Here is a 21411-nt window from a genome sequence, read left to right on the forward strand (position 1 = left end):
ATAATCAAAGAGAAATTTTACTTCCAGCTGCAATGGAACAATGGAGAACATTAAGGTTCCAAGACTTTAAGAAAGTAAATGAATACAGCTCAGCTCTGTATAATACATGTTCACAACTTAAATTCTGTGGACATGAAATTAGTGATGCAGACATGATGGAGAAAACTTTCTCCACAATGAATGCTGCAAACATCACAGTGCAAAGAAATTTGAGAATGCTAAAGTTCAAAACATATCCTGAACTTAATTCATATCTCTTAGTTGCAGAGCAAAATGATGAGCTATTAATGAAAAATCAGCAATCCCGTCCTACTGGTACACTTGCAATCCCTGAAGCAAATACTGCAAATAATTATAAACAGGGACAAGGACGCGGGCAAGGTCGTGGTTATAATAACCATCACCATCATCATGCCAAAAGCCATAACTATGGTAGAAACCATCCTTATGGTAATGGTAATGGGCGTGGACGTGGTCGTGGTCGTGGCCGTGGTGGTCAAAGAAATAGTAATCCACGAAAATATAAATATCAACCACAAAACAAGCCCATTAAACAAGATGTTGAAGAAAATTCTTCTAAAAATTCTGAAGAATCTTGCTACAGATGTGGTAGAATGGGCCACTGGGCTAATACTTGCCGAACATCTAAACATCTTGTTAAGATGTATCAGGATTCGCTGAAAGGTAAAGAAAAGGAAGTAAATTTTGTGGATAATATTGATCCAACAGTCACTGAGAAACCATCTGATTTATATGAAGATTTCTTGAATGTTTAAGTTGTGTGTCTTTTGAAAAATAAACGATTTAATATCGTCTGTCTTTGTCATTATGTTTGCTAAATGTTTCAGTACTATCTATTTGCGTTTAAAATATTGTGTAATATTAATGTACTCACTATTTATTTCTTATATATGAAGTTCAATATGAATTTTGCTGGAATACAACATCAATCAAGTGGTGGAGATCTCTGTATAGCAGACAGTGGAACTACACACACTATACTTAAATCCGAGAAATATTTTATTGATCTAAAACCAACGGAAGGAACTATACATACAATATCAGGACCTGCTAACTTGATAAAAGGGATAGGAAAGGCAAATTTCATACTACCAAATGGTACAAAATTTTTAATAAATGATGCCTTATTTTCTCCCAAATCAAGCAGAAATTTATTGAGTTTCTCCGACATATACCTTAACGGGTATGATTATCAGTCAGTGACAACAGAAAATGAGAAATATTTAAGTATCACTGACAAGAGTCATGTGGTTGAAAAACTGCCAAGACTTAGTTCTGGATTACATTATACACATATAAATGTACCAGAAATACATATGGTAGTTAACGAAAAATATATTGATCCTGGTGTATTCAGTTTATGGCATAACAGATTAGGCCATCCAGGATCAACAATGATGAAAAGGATTATTGAATGTACTCATGGACATCCACTAAAGGATAGAAAAATCCATCATGATACAATGGTTCCATGTACATCTTGCTCTCTTGGAAAATTGATAACTAGACCCTCACCACTTAAGGTTGAGAAAGAATCACCAATGTTTCTTGAAAGAATTCAAGGTGATATATGTGGACCAATTCATCCACCATGTGGACCATTTAGATATTTCATGGTTCTAATAGACGCATCTAGCAGATGGTCTCATGTTTGTCTGTTATCAAGCCGTAATGTGGCATTTGCAAAATTTCTTGCCCAAATTATTAAATTGAGAGCTCATTTTCCTGATTACACCATTAAAAGGGTGAGACTTGATAATGCTGGTGAATTTACATCTCAAGCATTTAATGACTATTGCATGTCTATAGGAATTGTTGTTGAACATTCTGTTGCTCATGTGCATACACAAAATGGTTTAGCCGAGTCATTGATTAAACGTTTACAGTTAATCGCTAGACCATTGATAATGAGAACAAAACTCCCTGTATCTATATGGGGTCATGCAATTTTACATGCTGCTGCATTGATTCGCATCAGACCAAGTGCAAGTCATAAATATTCCCCCCTACAACTTGCTTTTGGTCAAGAGCCAAATATTTCCCATCTTAGAACATTTGGTTGTGCAGTGTATGTTCCAATTGCGACACCACAACGTACAAAAATGGGTCCTCAAAGGAGGTTGGGAATATATGTTGGATATGAAACATCTTCAATATTAAGGTATATTGAACCTATGACAGGTGACGTTTTTACAGCACGTTTTGCTGATTGTCATTTTAATGAAACATTGTTCCCTAGATTAGGGGGAGAAATGAAAAATAAAGAAAATGATGTTTCATGGTGTGAACCTCAATTAAAGTATCTTGATCCTCGCACAAAAGAATGCGAGACAGAAGTTCAAAAGATAATGCATATACAAGAACTTGCAAATCAATTGCCTGATGCATTTACAGATACAAAAACGGTGACAAAATCATATATACCAGCAGTAAATACTCCAGCTCGAATTGAAATTCCAAAAGCTGGCAATAACGTCACTCATGAATCTTTGCCACGTCAGAAACGTGGAAGACCAATCGGTTCAAAGGATAAAAATCCTCGAAAAAGAAAATCAGCTGATAATGAAGTAAAAGAAAGTGTTCAAGAAGAACCACAAATCAGTACTCCTACTGCAGAGGAGATTGATGATGTCAATACAGAAATTGCAATCAATTATGCATATTCAAAAATATTATGGAACCGAAATGAAATGAAAAATCTTGATGAGAAATTTTCATTTAATGTTGCATATGACATCATGAATAATGATGATGATCCAGAACCAACATCTATGGTTGAATGTCAAAATAGACATGATTGGGCTCAATGGAAAGAAGCAATACGAGCTGAATTAGAATCACTCAATAAAAGAAAAGTTTTCGGATCCATCATTCTCACTCCTAAAGATGTGAAACCTGTAGGATACAGATGGATTTTTGTCCGAAAAAGAAATGAGAAAAATGAAGTTACAAGGTATAAAGCTAGACTTGTAGCTCAAGGTTTTTCTCAAAGACCGGGAATTGATTATGAAGAAACTTATTCTCCTGTTATGGATGCAATTACTTTTAGGTACTTAATCAGTCTGGCAGTTTCTAAAAATTTAGAAATGCATCTCATGGATGTTGTGACTGCTTATCTATATGGATCACTTGATAGTGATATATATATGAAGATACCTGAAGGATTTAAGGTACCAGAAGCATCAAATGCAAAACCCAAAGAAATGTATTCGATTAAATTACAAAGATCTTTATATGGGTTAAAACAATCGGGACGTATGTGGTATAACCGATTAAGTGATTACTTGATAAGCAAAGGGTATACAAATAATCTTACTTGCCCTTGTGTTTTCATTAAGAAAACAACATCCGGATATGTGATCATAGCTGTTTATGTTGATGATCTTAACATCATAGGTACAAATAAAGAGATCCATGAAGCCATTCAACTTCTAAAGAAAGAATTTGAAATGAAAGATCTCGGAAAAACCAAGTATTGCCTTGGTTTACAAATTGAGCATATATGCCTAATGGTTTACTTGTACATCAAACAACATATACTGAAAAGATTTTGAAACGTTTCAATATGGACAAGGCAAAACCATTAAGTACTCCTATGGTTGTTAGATCACTCAATGTTGAAGCTGATCCATTTCGTCCATGTGAAGATCAAGAAGACATTCTTGGACCAGAAGTACCATATCTTAGTGCAATTGGAGCTCTTATGTATCTTACAAATTGTACAAGACCTGACATTTTTTTTGCAGTTAATTTGTTGGCAAGGTTCAGCTCTGCTCCTACCAAAAGACACTGGAATGGGATCAAACACATATTTCGATACCTTCGAGGAACTACTGATTTAGGATTATTTTATTCTAACGAATCAAAACAAGATTTGGTTGGTTATGCAGATGCAGGTTATTTATCTGATCCACATAAAGCTAAATCTCAAACTGGATATGTATTCCTAAATGGAGGTACTGCAATATCATGGCGTTCTCAAAAACAAACACTTGTTGCTACATCGTCAAATCATGCCGAAGTGATTGCATTACATGAAGCTACTCGAGAATGTTTTTGGTTGAGATCAATGACACAACTCATTACTGATTCTTGTGGACTAGAACGCGATAAAAGTCCAACAACTATCTTTGAAGATAATGCAGCTTGCATAGCACAGATGAAAGAAGGGTATATCAAAAGTGACCGAACAAAACACATACCACCTAGATTCTTCTCATACACTCAAAATCTCATTAAGGACAACCAGATTGAAATGAGATATGTGCAATCTAGCAAAAACTCTGCTGATCTTTTCACGAAAGCACTTCCAACTGCTATTTTCAGAACACACGTTCATAACATTGGCATGAGACATGTTCAAAAGATGTAACAGCTGAAGCGATGTCTACTTGAGGGGGAGTCAACTCCATGCTGCACTCTTTTTCCCTTAGCTAAAGTTTTTTTCCCACTGGGTTTTCTTTAGCAAGGTTTTTAACGAGGCAGTAATTTATAGTTGATCTTCAACAAAATAAAATTGCTATCCAAGGGGGAGTGTTATAATAATAATAATAATATAGATATGGATAGTCAATTTTGGTGTATACATATAGTCAATTTTGGTACACAAAGTATGTATTTTTATATTGAGATTTTAGGCTATAAATACTCATGAATGCAAGCATTAAACTTGCACCATTTCTCACACTTACAAAGTGTTTCTTTCTTTCTCTCCATTATCATCTTTGTTCTTACACTTCATTATTAGTATTCTAAATCAAGAATCAAATCACTAAAGGTAGTTATAAGCCTACTGAATTATAACATCAAGAATCAAACCACTAAAGGTAGTTATAAGCCTACTGAATTATAACATCAAGAATCAAACCACTAAAGGTAGTTATAAGCCTACTGAATTATAACAGTAACTTTTTTTTTTTTTTCCTTCAAATAATTCTGTTGACCCATTCATTTGCTTTAAAAGAACACGCTTTTAGAGCACACGTTGCCCGTTTAATTTTTTCACCGTCCTTCAAAATCGACGGTGAGATCGACCGTCGGTCGACACCGTGACGGCGTCGATTTCCAGCCACCAAAAACCGACGGTGGTTTTAGGGTGTGATTGTGGGGTCCAAATTCAAATTAAGAGCCGTTGGAAATGTTTTTCATACTTTTTTTTGTTGTTATTTCATAATTCATAATCTTAATCAATTTTTTTTTTTTTTTGCAGGTTTGCTAGCTGCTGCTGAGATGAAGAAGAAAGAGCAAGTTTTTTTTTTTTTTTTTTTTTTTTTCTTGCTGCATGTTGAATCTGGCTGTAGGTAGAAGATGAAGATAATTTTGAGTAAATATTTATTAATGAAAACTTTATTTATTAATGTTTTTTTTAATTTTTCACAATTAATAAAAAACAATAATTAAGAATAAAAAGTTACTAAAAAATAAAAATAAAATACAAAATATGAAAATCGACACCGAAATGAACACTGAAATGGACACTGTGGACACCTCCACCTTACACACTGTCAGTCAATTTCAGCTTCCAAAATGGACACTGAAAAATGGACACTGAAATGGACACGGACACCTTATGCTGTTATGCCTATTACCCTTTAACTAAGATAAACACTAAAAGTCCTGCAACGATCACTCACAGAATTCATGTGACTAACTATTTTTTTATTTGTACCTTCTGTTTAATTGCTTGTACACTTATATTTTATAGGTATATTTGTAAGTATTATTCACTTATTTAATGATAGATATGAAGTGTTTAGCTAAGAAGTTTTAAAATTTTATGTGTTGATGTTACCCTTACGTGGAGGAGGGAAGTTATATAAAAGCAGGGCCGTCTCGCTAATTTCGGAGGCCCTGTTCGAAACTTAAAAAGGGTCCCTATAAATATTAATTTTTTTAATACGTATAATACATAATACTAAGATAGCGTAATCAATAGAATTAAAATTTTTTAAAACAACCGTTACAAAGTGTTATTCTCAAATAGTTGTTAACTCGTTATAGTTACACTATTGTTTATATAAAACCGTAATCCTAACATTTTTTATAACGAAGTAATATATCAACTCTTTATAGTCAATACTCCCATTATATTGTTTTTAATCATATAAACGTTAATCTGTTAAGTCTTTCTTGTTAGATGATAGACCGCAAGTAAGATATTCCGTTACGATGTACGAATAAATGAATTATTACATATGTTTTTCAAAATTTTGGGCCCCTTAAAAAATTGGGACCCTGTGCGACTGCACACTTCGCACATGCACCGAAGACACCTCTGTATAAAAGTATTAAAAAAGGGAGTGACCTTATTGTTTACTCGAACCTCAATTTTTTTTTTAATTATTTTTGTAAAACAAACTCGAGTTTATTTTAAAAGTGTTTGTACTCTTTTTCTTCTTTTAAAATTGCTATTATTACTAACCTATACTCCTCCTTCTTTTATTCATAGTCTACGTATTATAATATTCCAAATCAAGTGTCACTTTTTATAATAAGTGACTATAATTATTTAAAATTATTATATCACACCCACACACACATATATAAAATATAATTTAAGTAAAAATAATAAGGAGTAATACAGTTATTATTATGTTTTGTTTGTATTAAACACAGGATACTGTGTTCAATACAAACAAAATTGAGATGAGGAGAGTATATAACACAGGATACTAATTACAGTATGTTTTTTGTACAAGGAAATATTTTTTTTTGGGATGAGGAGAGTATATAACATCATGGATGCATGAAATTTGCATTATTACTTTTTACATTTCAACATAGCCCTTGTTTGGTCATGGCATATGGTGAGATTAAATCATGAAGATGATGTATGATATGTATGTTGTGGAAGAACGCTCTTAATACTATGGTTAGTGATCTTGTAATGAAGATCAAATAAAAAATTATTATGAATAATTATTAAACAAAATAAAAAGAATTAAATTGATTTAATTAGAACATAAATCGACAGGAGTTATGTTAAGTTACAATCCATTTCCCATTCTCGTAAAAAAGTGAATATGTCCAAACTATCCCATTTTACGCATGCTTTCGATCAATCAATTTCAAACACTTAAGAAAGGCTTACTCTCTTTGATAATGTCAAAAGGATAGTACAGGTAGTAATAGTAATAGTAATACACTAATAATAATAATAATAATAATAATAATAATAATAATAATAATAATAATAATAATAATAATAATAATAATAATAAAGTTATTTGTATTATCTCAATCAAAGTTATGTCAAGTAGTGGAAAATCGCGAATGTTATTTTTTGGGGGCGAAGAGAAAAACATTACTGTAGTTCTTTTATCAGAGGATTCATAATGGTTAGTCAATGTGCATTTTGTTATAAAAGTAATAATTGGATGATAATTTTATTATTATTATAGATATTACATAGTATATTTTTTGAGTATAAATAGGTGTGTTGAGTTAGAGTTTAATGTATGTATTTTTTGGTTAACAAAAACACTCTCTCTCTCTAGATTTCAAATGCCACCAAACTCTCATTGTACATTTTTCTATATAAACCAAACTCTCATTGTACATTTTTCTATAAATAAAAACCAATTACTCATACCTTTTGTTCAACCTTTGTTTTCTCCGTTTTACAGTATCTCTATCTCTATATACCTTCTACAATCAAGAACCACTAAAGGTAGTTATAAGTCTACTGAATTATAACACGTTATCAGCACGATTATCTCAACATTTATACTAAATATGGTTGGCTCTGCCACCTAACTAATATATGGTCGGTTATACCACCTAAATGATATATGGTCGACACTGTCGCCAAATTTACATTTATGTTATCTAACATTTATTTATGTATACTAACATTTACATTTATGTTATCTAACATTTATTTATGTATACTAACATTTACAGTTATGTTCACTAACATTTATATTTATGTTATTTAAGTTATATATGGTCGGTTATACCGCCTGAATTATATTTCTGTAATCTAACTTTCATTAACTTCACTAACATTTATATTTATGTTATTTAAGTTATATATGGTCGGTTATACCGCCTGAATTATATTTTCTGTAATCTGACTCTTATTAACTTCACTAACATTTATATTTATGTTAATAAGACCTCATGATTGTACGCAACACGTCATTTGACAACACGGTACTTTATGTACGCAACACGTCATTTGACAACACGGTACCATGGGTCGAGATTAATTCCGATCAATACGAATACGATGGGGTCTTTATATGTTATCTAACATTTATGATTACTTATGCAATTAATCATTATTTATTTCATGCATACTAATGTTTATTCTTAAAAGTAAATCTTAAAAGTTAAAATAAGAAAAAATAGTTTGTATTTTTATTAAAAGTAAATCTTAAAAGTTAAAATAAGAAAAAGTAGTTTGTATTTTTATTAAAAGTAAATCTTAAAAGTTAAAATAAGAAAAGTAGTTTGTATTTTTATTAAAAGTAAATCTTAAAAGTTAAAATAAGAAAAAGTAGTTTGTATTTTTATTAAAAGTAAATCTTAAAAGTTAAAATAAGAAAAAAAATCTTGTCCTTTATATTACTCATACGCGTTTTGATATAGTGACTTTATTCGTTAACGTCAACTAACGACGTTACAACGGTCATATATACATAACGGTTGTTAACGTCAACTGACGACGTTACAACAACTATATTTTTCAAATATAAAATAAACATCTCCGTTTTCACATTTTCACAAATCAATCTTCATTTTTCAGATTACTACTCTCAAAAAGTTTTTGTAAAAATGATTCACACAAGGATGATTTTTCCTATTGTATTGGTCATATTAACTATCATCATTGTTGCTAATATACCACCGGGTGAACCTATATTCTATCCTGCCCTTGTGGTTTTATTATTTGTAATCATACTATTATTCTGTTGTTTGCTGCTTATGAATTTAAAATGATTCTAATTTCATTTTATTATTTGTCTATGAATAGAAGTTGATTATGATTATGATTTATGTTATTCATCTTTATGATAATAGAAAATGTCGAATTTGAAAAGGCTTAAATTTGCTCATTTAGAACAAGTGGGAACAACTACTTAACATGGGTTATGAATGTAGAAAAACATCTCGAATCAAACTGTAATTTAGAAACCCTGAATGAAAATAACAATTATTCCGAACAAGAGAAAGCAATAGTAAGTATTTTTCTTAGCAAACATATTAACGAGTCCTTAGAATCTACATATTATATGATCGAAAATCCAAGTGTATTATGAAAAATACTCAAAGATAGATACGATATTAATTATCAAAAAATAAAATAAAAAAATAAAAAATAATAAAAAATAAAATAAAAAATAAAAAATAATAACAGTGATCCATGAAAGAATAAAATTAAAGATATTAGTAGACGCTCTTATAAGAATTCCGGAGATTCTTATTAATGATCTGGTAACGTGGATCACCAGTCTAGTATTTCTTGAATACATGAACATCTTGTTTAGCTCTACAAATAAGTCCCAAAAGAAAAGAAAACGAGAGTGAATCTGTTGACAAATCTTGATTAAATTAACCCTGAACTACCTTGAGACTTGAATGGTTTGAATTTTCTAAGATGCCTAGTTTTTTTTTATGTATCATTCATAAATAAATGGTTTTAGACCATAACGCTTATGTTTTATTAAGTGTTATCTTTTATGTAATTCAGATTATAACTTGTTTGCAGGTAATATAATTTGATTATCTTGCTGAAATATAACTCATTATTTGCATATCTTATTTGAAGTTTTAGTATGAATCCTGCAGAAATACAACATCAATTAAATGGTAAAGACCTATGTATTGTAGATAGTAGTAACATACACACTATGATCAAATCTAAGAAATATTTCATTGATTTAAATCAAATGAAGGAATTATAAATACTATATCAGCTCTTGCAAACTTGATATAAGAAACGAAAAAGGCAAAATTTCATATTACCAAATGGTACGAATTTTTTGGTAAACAATGTCTTGTTTTCTCCCAAATCAAAGAGAAATTTGTTAAGTTTCTCTGATATATATCATAATGGATATGATTATCAGTCAATGATAATCGAAAATGAGAAATATCTATGTAGCACCGAAAAGCGCATAGGATTAAAAGCGCATATGATAAAAAGCGCATATGATGAAAAGAGCAGCGCATATGATTAAAAGCGCATATGATTAAAAGCGCATATGATGAAAAGCGCATCGCATATAATTAAAAGCGCATATAATGAAAAGTGCATATGACGAAAAGCGCAGCACATATGATTAAAAGCGCATACGGTGAAAATGATATATGATGAAAAGCACACATATGGTGATTAATGAAAATCACATATGGTGATTAATGAAAAGCACAAATAGTGATTAATGAAAAGCACATATAGTGATTAACGAAAAACACATATGGTGATTAATGAAAATCACATATGGCGATTAATGAAAAGCACATTGAGAAATAATCACCAATGTTTCTTGAAAGAATTCAAGGGTATATATATGGACCAATTCATCCATCATGTGGACCATTTTTCTAATAGACGCATCTAACGCATGGTCTCATGTTTGTGTGTTATCAAGCCATAATATGGCATTTGCAAAGTTTCTTGCACAAATTATTAAATTAAGAACACATTATTCTGATTACACCATTAAAAGGATGAGACTTGATAATGCTGGTGAGTTAACATCTCAAGCTTTTAATGATTATTATATGTCTACAAGGATTGTTGTTGAACATCCAGTTGCTCATGTGCATACACAAAATTGGTTTAGCTGAATCAATAGATAAACGCTTACAGCTAATAACTAGACAATTAGAAATGAGTACAAAACTCTCAATATTTATATGGGGACATGTAAATTTACATGATGTGACATTAATTCGCATTAAATCAAGTGCAAGTTATAAATATTCTCCATTACCAACTTAATTTTGGTGGAGACCAAATATTTTCCATCTTAGAACATTTGATTGTGCAGTATATTTTTAATTGAACAACCACAACAAATGGTTCCTCAAAGAAGGATTGAAATATATGTTAGATATGAAACATCTTCAATCATAAGATATATTGAACCCATGACGGGTGATGTTTTTACAGCAAGTTTTGTCAATTGTCACTTTAATGAAACATTGTTCCCTATATTAGGGGGAGAAATGAAATATAAATAAAATGATGTTTCATGGTGTGAACATCAATTAAGGAATATTGATCATCGCACAAAAGAATGCGAAAAGAAAGTTCAAATATAATGCATATGCAAGAACTTGCAAATTAATTACTTTATGCATTTAAAGATACAAAAAATAAGTGACTAAATCATATATACCAGCAGTAAATGCTTCAGCTAGAATTGAAATTACAAAAGCTGGCAATAATGTCACTCATGAGTCTTTGCTACTGCAGAAACGTGGGAGACCAATTGGTTCCAAAGATAAAAATCCTCGAAAAAAAAAATTAGCTGATAATGAGGTAAAAGAAAGTGTTCAACAAGAACCACAAATCAATACTCCTTCTGCAGAGGATATTGATAAATGTAAATACATAAATTGCAATAAATTATGCAATATTATGAAACTGAAATGAAATGAAAAATCTTGATGAGATATTTTCATATAATGTTACAATGACATCATGAATAAAGATGATGATCTGGAACCAAAATCTGTCATTGAATATCAAAATAGACATGATTGAGCTCAACAGAAAGGAGCAATACGAGCTGAATTAGAATCACTCAATAAAAGAAAAGTTTTCGGATCAATCGTTATCACTTTTAAAGATGTGAAACGTATGAGATATAAATGAATTTTTATCCGAAAAAGAAATGTGCAAATGAAGATACAAGGCAAAACTAGACTTGTAACTCAAGGTTTCCCACAAAGACCAGAAATGAATTATGAGGAAAACTTATCCTTATGTAATGGATACAATTACTTATTAGATACTTAATCAACCTGGTAGTTACTTAAATGCATCTCATGGATGTTGTTACTACTTATCTATATGGATCACTTGATAGTGATATATATGAATATACCTGAAGGGTTTAAGGTATCAGAAACATCTAACGCAAAACCTAAAGAAATGTATTCTATTGAATCACAAAGATTTTTATATGGGTTGATACAATAGTATAACGGATTAAGTGATTACTTGATAAGAAAAGTGTATACATATAAACTTATTTGCACATGTGTTTTAATTATGAAAACAATGACCAGATATATATCGTAGTTATTTATGTCAATGGTCTTAATATCATAGGTACCAAAAAAAGAGATCCATGAAGCCATTCAACTTCTAAAGAAAGAATTTGAAATGAAAGATCTCGGAAAAACCAAGTATTGCCTTGGTTTACAAATTGAACATATTCCTAATGGTTTACTTGTACATCAAACAACATATACTGAAAAGATTTTAAAACGTTTTAATATGGACAAGGCAAAACCATTAAGTACTCCTATGGTTGTTAGATCACTTAATGTTGACACTGATCCATTTCTTCCCTGTGAAGATCATGAAGATATCCTAGGACCAGAAGTACCATATCTTAGTGCAATTGGAGCTCTTATGTATCTTACAAATTGTACAAGATCTGACATTTCTTTTGCAGTTAATTTGTTGGCAAGGTTCAGCTCAGCTCCTACCAAAAGACACTGGAATGGGATCAAACACATATTTCGATACCTTCGAGGAACTACTGATTTAGGATTATTTTATTCTAACGAATCGAAACAAGATTTGGTTGGTTATGCAGATGCAGGTTATTTATCTGATCCACATAAAGTAAATCTCAAAATGGATATGTATTCCTAAATGGAGGTACCGCAATATCATGGCGTTCTCAAAAACAAACACTTGTTGCAACATCATCAAATCATGCCGAAGTAATTGCATTACATGAAGCCAGTCGGGAATGTTTTTGGTTGGATCAATGACACAACTCATTACTGATTCTTGTGGACTAGAACGCAATAAAAGTTCAACAACTATCTATGAAGATAATGTAGCTTGCATAACACAGATGAAAGAAGGGTATATCAAAAGTGACCGAACAAAACACATACCCCCTAGATTCTTCTCATACACTCAAAATCGCATTAAGGACAACCAGATTGAAATGAGATATGTTCAGTCCAGCAAAAACTCTGCTGACCTTTTCACCAAAGCACTTCCAACTGCTATTTTCAGAACACACGTTCATAATATTGGCATGAGGCATGTTCAGAAGATGTAACAACTCAGGCGTTGCCTACTTGAGGGGGAGTCAACTCTATGCTGCACTCTTTTTCCCTTAGCTAAAGTTTTATCCCAAAGGGTTTTCTTTAGCAAGGTTTTTAACGAGGCAGTACTAGTTATTCACTAATAAAATTATCATCCAAGGGGGAGTGTTATAAAAGTAATAATTGGATGATAATTTTATTATTATTATAGATATTGCATAGTATATTTTTTGAGTATAAATAGGTGTGTTGAGTTAGAGTTTAATGTATGTATTTTTTGGTTAACAAAAACACTCTCTCTCTCTCTAGATTTCAAATGCCACCAAACTCTCATTGTACATTTTTCTATATAAACCAAACTCTCATTGTACATTTTTCTATAAATAAAAACCAATTACTCATACCTTTTGTTCAACCTTTGTTTTCTCCGTTTTACAGTATCTCTATCTCTATATACCTTCTACAATCAAGAACCACTAAAGGTAGTTATAAGTCTACTGAATTATAACACATTTCAATTTATTACGGAGTATCATATTGAAGTGGATTGTCAATGTTTAGTCAATTTTTTTTACCAACCATTTAGTGAAAATGAAGCATAATTCTAATTGTGTTAAACATTTGTATATTATGCTTTTAAAGTTGTACTGTGATTTAACTAATTATTTTACAGTGGTTGAGAAATGTTATGATAGTTGAGAGTGTATTGTGATAGGAAGAAAATTGAGAGAAAATGTGATGTGACGTTGATGTGACAGTTTGTTAATATGAAGAAGGGCGTCACTCTTAAGGTTAATTTGAGAACATGTAGAAGGTTACTTAGATCTTGTACGTATTGATTGTTCTTTTAACAATAGGTACGAATTGAAGTGGTGTTCCTTTTTTGTTAATAGGGTTAACTACGTAACATGTCCCAAGTTCGAACTATGAAAAGGCATAGATTTATTCGAAAACTGAGTTCACCATGCACGACTTTAGGCAACTCGTAAAATGAGTTGTTGTCTCGAGATTAGTCAGCTCGCTTAGCGAGTTGGATCACTTAAGCCTGAAAAAGAACAAAATAAAAATAAATTGGGATTCGAATTCACGTTCTTGAAAAAAAAAAAAAAAAAAACTTGGTTAAACTCACCAAACTAAGGTGTGGTTGATAAATAATAATGATTAAACGCGGAGTAATTTATAGTCGAATGAATTTAGTTTGAAATGATGATAACATTACCATGTTTAATATAACAATGAATAAAAATTATGAACGATGTAAAAATAATGTATCAGTCATTTAAATAAAAAATATATAATTATTTAATAAGTATCAAAATATAAATTAAGGAGGCATTTTAAAGTGAAACTAGTGTACACCGCTAATAATAATAATAATAATAATAATAATAATAATAATAATAATAATAATAATAATAATAATAATAATAATAATAATAATAATAATAATAATAATAATAAATAGTAATAAAAACTTTTCTATATACATATAATGTATGTATGAGAATAAAGATAACTAGTCCGGTCCGGCAGGGGCGATGCGGTGGGGGCTTTCGGGCTGCGTATTCATATTTAACGTAGCGTTGTGCATTTATAGAGGGGAACACGGCTCATGTGTTAAGCGCCGTTTTAGATGTCGTTGTGTTAAGCGTTTTTTAAAAAGTATCCGCTTCGAACGTAGTTAGTTTTGTTTTATTCAATAAATTTTTTCGAGTGTAATGGTGCTGTCGGAAAAATTTAACTCGCGGCGAGCAGAAAGATACGGGCTGTCGTTGTGTTTAGCGTTTTTTAAAAAGTGTCCGTTTTCAACGTGGTTAGTTTCGTTTTGTTCATAAAATTATTTCGAGTCTGTCGCTGCCGTCGAAAAAATTTAACTCGTGGCGAGCGAAAAGATACGGGTTGTCGTTGTGTTTCGCGTTTTTTTTTTTTGAAAATTGTCCGTTTCGCGTATAGTTAGTCCCGTTGGGTTCGTAATATTTTTCGTAATTGAACGGTGGTCTCGAAAAAATTTAACTCGCACCGAGCGAGAAGATAGGTCCCGTTATAAATTCACGTGGATTTAGTTTCTTTTATTTTAATAAAATTATATATTATATATTTACACTTTTAACTCCCGAGAAAGTGTAAACTTGAGGGGTCGTTGTGTAAATATAGCCGACGTTGAGGGACCGTTTGTAATGTGAGCGCAAACTCAAAACTACAATCCGATATAACTGAAACTACACTCATTCTCATCACATTTCGTATGTAAGGGTTAATTAATTGATTTACAAATTAATAGTTAGAAATTTAAATCAACTATTAGTTTGAAAATTAACAATTATGACATAATTTTATAAATTTATAATTGATAATAATAGTTATCAACTCATATAAATATCAATTTTTTAAACAACGTGAAAGTTTAGTTACCCTTCTTAAGCAATTTTCGATATTGTATTTCTTAACTCTCATAAGAATTATCAATCTCATTTAATTAGTGAATAATCATAATCACAATTTTTACATTTCTTTATAAATATCTACTATTGACTTTTCAAAATGTTTTCTTTTCAATTTTAGATTTAAATATTTTATTTGTGTGTATATAATACGGTGTATTTGATAAAAATTATATAAATAAGTTGTGTTTTAAATATTTCGTAAATATAACTTTCATCAACTATTAATATTATATAAGATAAATAAAAAAATTATATTATAGTAAGAAATAAAAGATAAAGACTTTTAAAAATAAATAACAAATTTTTTTAATAAGACGAACAGAGTATTAATTAACATCTCCACACCACGAGGGTTTGCCTTCTTGAGCCTCAAACATGCTATTTGAGTTTTATCTCAAATCTTCACCTACAACTTTTCTCACAAACAAACTTCAACTTTTCTTACAAACACACTTTAACAGTATTATGTATCATCCATAATTAGCATTTCTATTAATGTTATACAATATTTAAAATATGAGTTAAAGATAGACTTTAACGATGTTAATTAGTTTTTACTCATGAAACTTATATTATCAAGTATACCCAAAGACCAAAGTACCACCTTTGAAGTCTGACCTATGAGTATCATTTTCTTTTTCCTAGACACTAGAATTGAAGTCACGTTAATTATGGATCTAAAGCCATTATTCCTCAATGTATATTTAAAAAAAAAAAAAATTAAAAAAGAAGAAGAAGAATAAGAAAAAGCAAAACAACGTATTCTAACAAGAATATATTTGTTTTTTATCTAGCGCTTTCATCTTCATGACTTGTTTAGCTTTGTAATTTTATCATAGATATACATTACTGTAATACGGGTAATTTTTATGGTAATTTCATAAAAATCAAAACTTCATCATTACCCTGCTTTCATAAAATGACATACAAACATTATAATTTTCAAATATTTCTCTAAAAAATTATTTGACCAATAGTTAAACGTGTATTTCAAGAAAAAGGTAGAGCAAAAAGACTTGAGAATACTTGACACTTTATTTGTACATTTTCATTGTATCGAAACATATTTTAAAACCTCTTTTTAAAGCTTACATTATTTCTACTTAGTTGTCTAGTTGAGGTTTATTTTAGGCTAGATTCATAATTCTCGTTGATTCGGCTTTGCATCATTTAGATCCTATCCGTTATTTACATTATAGTTTCATTGAAAAAAAATAAAATAATTGTATACGTATTGTATACGTATTATTACAAAATCAACAGAAACAAATGTAATAATACTTCATATTTCATTTCGGTGAAAAGTTTCCGAATTTGTTAATCCAAAAAACTAAAGGGTCCCACAAGTCTCATATCACAAACTTCTTTTTCATTTTTTAGATTTTTCCCAGAAATTCATCCTCTGCATTTACTACCCCAAAGTCCAAACTATGATACTAGCTAAACGACAAAATCTTTCACATCTTCTCCATCGTACGGAGTATAATTTCCTTTTTTTTTTTTTTTTTTTTTTTTTTTTTGGGAAGGAGTTGATTAAGCAGCAGCAACTGCACCAGATTGAAAAGGGTAATTTTTGGAGGTTTTATTTGGGGAATTATTTGCTGATTTTTCAATCTGATCCTTCTTTCTCATTGAAACTGATATTTTCCTGTTGCCATTTTCTTCATCTTTATCAATTTGTTGTGTTCTACACTCTTCACTACAGAAAGCTGTGTCACCTCTGCAAAACCATCATCAAATTAACCCACATCAATAATCAATATTTTGATCTAGAAATTTATGTTCTATATATAAATATTTCATATTGGTGCATATAAAATGAGTGGAAAGCATTACAGACCCATAAAGTTCTCATCTTTATGTAACTAAGCTAAAACTACACACTTTTTATATATTGGGTAATAAAGAAAAACAAATAATGGGTTGGATTCAAAAAAAATATTCGGTATATATTTGAAAATAATATCATAAAAAAATTCCCCTTGGCCTGGTTCATGAAAGATTGAGGGAAGGCAGTAAAGACCCAAGAGAAATAAAGTTCTCATTTTCTTGTAATTGAAATTAGAAAAATAATGGGTTAGTCTGATAAAAACCAAGATTTTATTACATATAAATTATGAACTTTCATCTTGGTTCATTCAAAAGCTAGATGGGGAAATATCAAATATTGGTAAAGAATTTTAAAGTTTACAACTTTTTATCATCTTATGTAAAATTCAGATTTGGTAAGTCTACATATAACAAAATCAAGAAAAACAAATCATGGGTTTGATTCAAAATACTTTGTACAAAATGAAAATAAATTACCTGTACATGAAGATATCAGTGTTACCACCAAGTGGTTTTTTACAAAGGAAACAAGCATCTAAAAAGTAAGATGGTTGTTCTTCAAATACCCCATTAAAAAACCTCCCTGCAGATCTTGGAGATTGAACAGGAGAAAAAGAAGTGTAAGTTTTGGGATTTGTCTTCTTTGGTGAACAAAGTGGTCTCTGAATAAGGTGAAGGTGGTTTTCAGGTGAAGAAAATGAGAAAGCATGGTCAGCAATGGAAGCAAGGCCATTGTTGTCTTCAAGGAAACAAGGTTTTCTTGTGCTTGTAGACTCCATTTTTTTTTGCTTGAATATATTGGTTGAAAGAAGGACTTCTTTATAATCTCATTTGGGAGTTTATTTAACTATACTTTACTCCCTTCAACTTATCCTATTTGGCTATATCAGTGCTCCAAGTTTTATAGAATGATAACTAAAACTTCCTGTTTTTTGTTAATGTTTAATTAACTAGGTAGACTGAAACTTATGATTTAAAATTAATGATAATAATAAACAAATTTAATTAAAATAATATAATAAATGACATTTAATAAATTTTCAATTCATAAGATTTACTTTTTTCATAAGTTAGTTACGAGTACCTTATTTTTTAAGATCTTATGATTTTTATAATTTTTAATTTTTATGTCTATTAACGGAGGCTTTAATTTAAAAAATAAATATAGTGTGTTATAATTCAGTAGGCTTATAACTACCTTTAGTGGTTCTTGACTGTAGAAGGTATATAGAGATAGAGATACTGTAAAATGGAGAAAACAAAGGTTGAACAAAAGGTATGAGTAATTGGTTTTTTATTTATAGAAAAATGTACAATGAGAGTTTGGTGGCATTTGGAATCTAGAGAGAGAGAGTGTGTTTTTGTTAACCAAAAAAAATACATACAATAAACTCTAACTCAACACACCTATTTATACTCAAAATAAATATACTATGCAATATCTATAATAATAATAAAATTATCATCCAATTATTACTTTTATAACACTCCCCCTTGGATGATAATTTTATTAGTGAATAACTAGTACTGCCTCGTTAAAAACCTTGCTAAAGAAAACCCTTTGGGATAAAACTTTAGCTAAGGGAAAAAGAGTGCAGCATAGAGTTGACTCCCCCTCAAGTAGGCAACGCCTGAGTTGTTACATCTTCTGAACATGCCTCATGCCAATATTATGAACGTGTGTTCTGAAAATAGCAGTTGGAAGTGCTTTGGTGAAAAGGTCAGCAGAGTTTTTGCTGGACTGAACATATCTCATTTCAATCTGGTTGTCCTTAATGAGATTTTGAGTGTATGAGAAGAATCTAGGGGGCATGTGTTTTGTTCGGTCACTTTTGATATACCCTTCTTTCATCTGTGTTATGCAAGCTACATTATCTTCATAGATAGTTGTTGAACTTTTATTGCGTTCTAGTCCACAAGAATCAGTAATGAGTTGTGTCATTGATCTCAACCAAAAACATTCCCGACTGGCTTCATGTAATGCAATTACTTCGGCATGATTTGATGATGTTGCAACAAGTGTTTGTTTTTGAGAACGCCATGATATTGCGGTACCTCCATTTAGGAATACATATCCATTTTGAGATTTAGCTTTATGTGGATCAGATAAATAACCTGCATCTGCATAACCAACCAAATCTTGTTTTGATTCGTTAGAATAAAATAATCCTAAATCAGTAGTTCCTCGAAGGTATCGAAATATGTGTTTGATCCCATTCCAGTGTCTTTTGGTAGGAGCTGAGCTGAACCTTGCCAACAAATTAACTGCAAAAGAAATGTCAGGTCTTGTACAATTTGTAAGATACATAAGAGCTCCAATTGCACTAAGATATGGTACTTCTGGTCCCAGGATATCTTCATGATCTTCACAGGGACGAAATGGATCAGTGTCAACATTAAGTGATCTAACAACCATAGGAGTACTTAATGGTTTTGCCTTGTCCATATTAAAACGTTTTAAAATCTTTTCAGTATATGTTGTTTGATGTACAAGTAAACCATTAGGCATATGTTCAATTTGTAAACCAAGGCAATACTTGGTTTTTCCGAGATCTTTCATTTCAAATTCTTTCTTTAGAAGTTGAATGGCTTCATGGATCTCTTTATTTGTACCTATGATATTAAGATCATCAACATAAACAGCTATGATCACATATCCGGATGTTGTTTTCTTAATGAAAACACATGGGCAAATAAGATTATTGGTATACCCTTTGCTTATCAAGTAATCACTTAATCGTTTATACCACATGCGACCCGATTGTTTCAACCCATATAAAGACCTTTGTAACTTGATTGAGTACATTTCTTTGGATTTTGCATTGGTTGCTTCTGATACCTTAAATCCTTCAGGTATCTTCATATATATATCACTATCAAGTGATCCATAAAGATAAGCAGTCACAACATCCATGAGATGCATTTCTAAATTTTCAGAAACTGCCAGGCTGATTAAGTATCTAAAAGTAATTGCATCCATAACAGGAGAATAAGTTTCCTCATAATCAATTCCCGGTCTTTGAGAAAAACCTTGAGCTACAAGTCTAGCTTTATACCTTGTAACTTCATTTTTCTCATTTCTTTTTCGCACAAAAACCCATCTATATCCCACAGGTTTCACATCTTTAGGTGTGAGAATGATAGATCCGAAAACTTTTCTTTTATTGAGTGATTCAAATTCAGCTCGTATTGCTCCTTTCCAATGATCCCAATCATGTCTATTTTGACATTCCATGACAGATTTTGGTTCTGGATCATCATCATCATTCATGATGTCATATGCAACATTATATGAAAATATCTCATCAAGATTTTTCATTTCATTTCGGTTCCATAATATTTTTGAATGTGCGTAATTGATTGAAAATTCCGTATTGACATCATCAATCTCCTCTGCAGAAGGAGTATTGATTTGTAGTTCTTCTTGAACACTTTCTTTTACCTCATTATCAGCTGATTTTCTTTTCCGAGGATTTTTATCTTTGGAACCAATTGGTCTCCCACGTTTCTGGCGTGGCAAAGACTCAAGAATAACATTATTGCCAGTTTTTGGAATTTCAATTCGAGCTGGAGCATTTGCTGCTGGTATATATGATTTAGTCACTTTTTTTGTATCTGTAAATGCATCAGGCAATTTATTTGCAAGTTCTTGCATATGCATTATTTTTTGAACTTCGATCTCGCATTCTTTTGTGCGAGGATCAAGATACATTAATTGAGGTTCACACCATGAAACATCATTTTCTTTATTTTTTATTTCTCCCCCTAATCTAGGGAATAATGTTTCATTAAAGTGACAATCAGCAAAACGTGCTGTAAAAACATCACCCGTCATGGGTTCAATATATCTTATTATTGAAGATGTTTC

At 30.9% G+C, this 21411-nt stretch overlaps 1 protein-coding gene across 1 annotated transcript; it reads right to left on the reverse strand.

Annotated features, from left to right (window-relative positions):
* Nucleotides 1-17025: 17025 nt before the first annotated feature.
* On the reverse strand, nt 17026-18322 carry LOC139855763 (FCS-Like Zinc finger 1-like). Its single transcript, XM_071845009.1, has 2 exons — nt 18021-18322; nt 17026-17433 (listed from the first exon to the last, which is right to left on the reverse strand). The coding sequence occupies exons 1-2, from the start codon at nt 18320-18322 to the stop codon at nt 17247-17249; spliced, it is 489 nt and encodes a 162-aa protein (XP_071701110.1). The 3' UTR covers nt 17026-17246.
* Between the last annotated feature and the right edge of the window lie 3089 nt (nt 18323-21411).

The sequence above is a fragment of the Rutidosis leptorrhynchoides genome, chromosome 6, assembly GCF_046630445.1.
Source record: "Rutidosis leptorrhynchoides isolate AG116_Rl617_1_P2 chromosome 6, CSIRO_AGI_Rlap_v1, whole genome shotgun sequence".
Classification (NCBI taxonomy): Eukaryota; Viridiplantae; Streptophyta; class Magnoliopsida; order Asterales; family Asteraceae; genus Rutidosis; species Rutidosis leptorrhynchoides.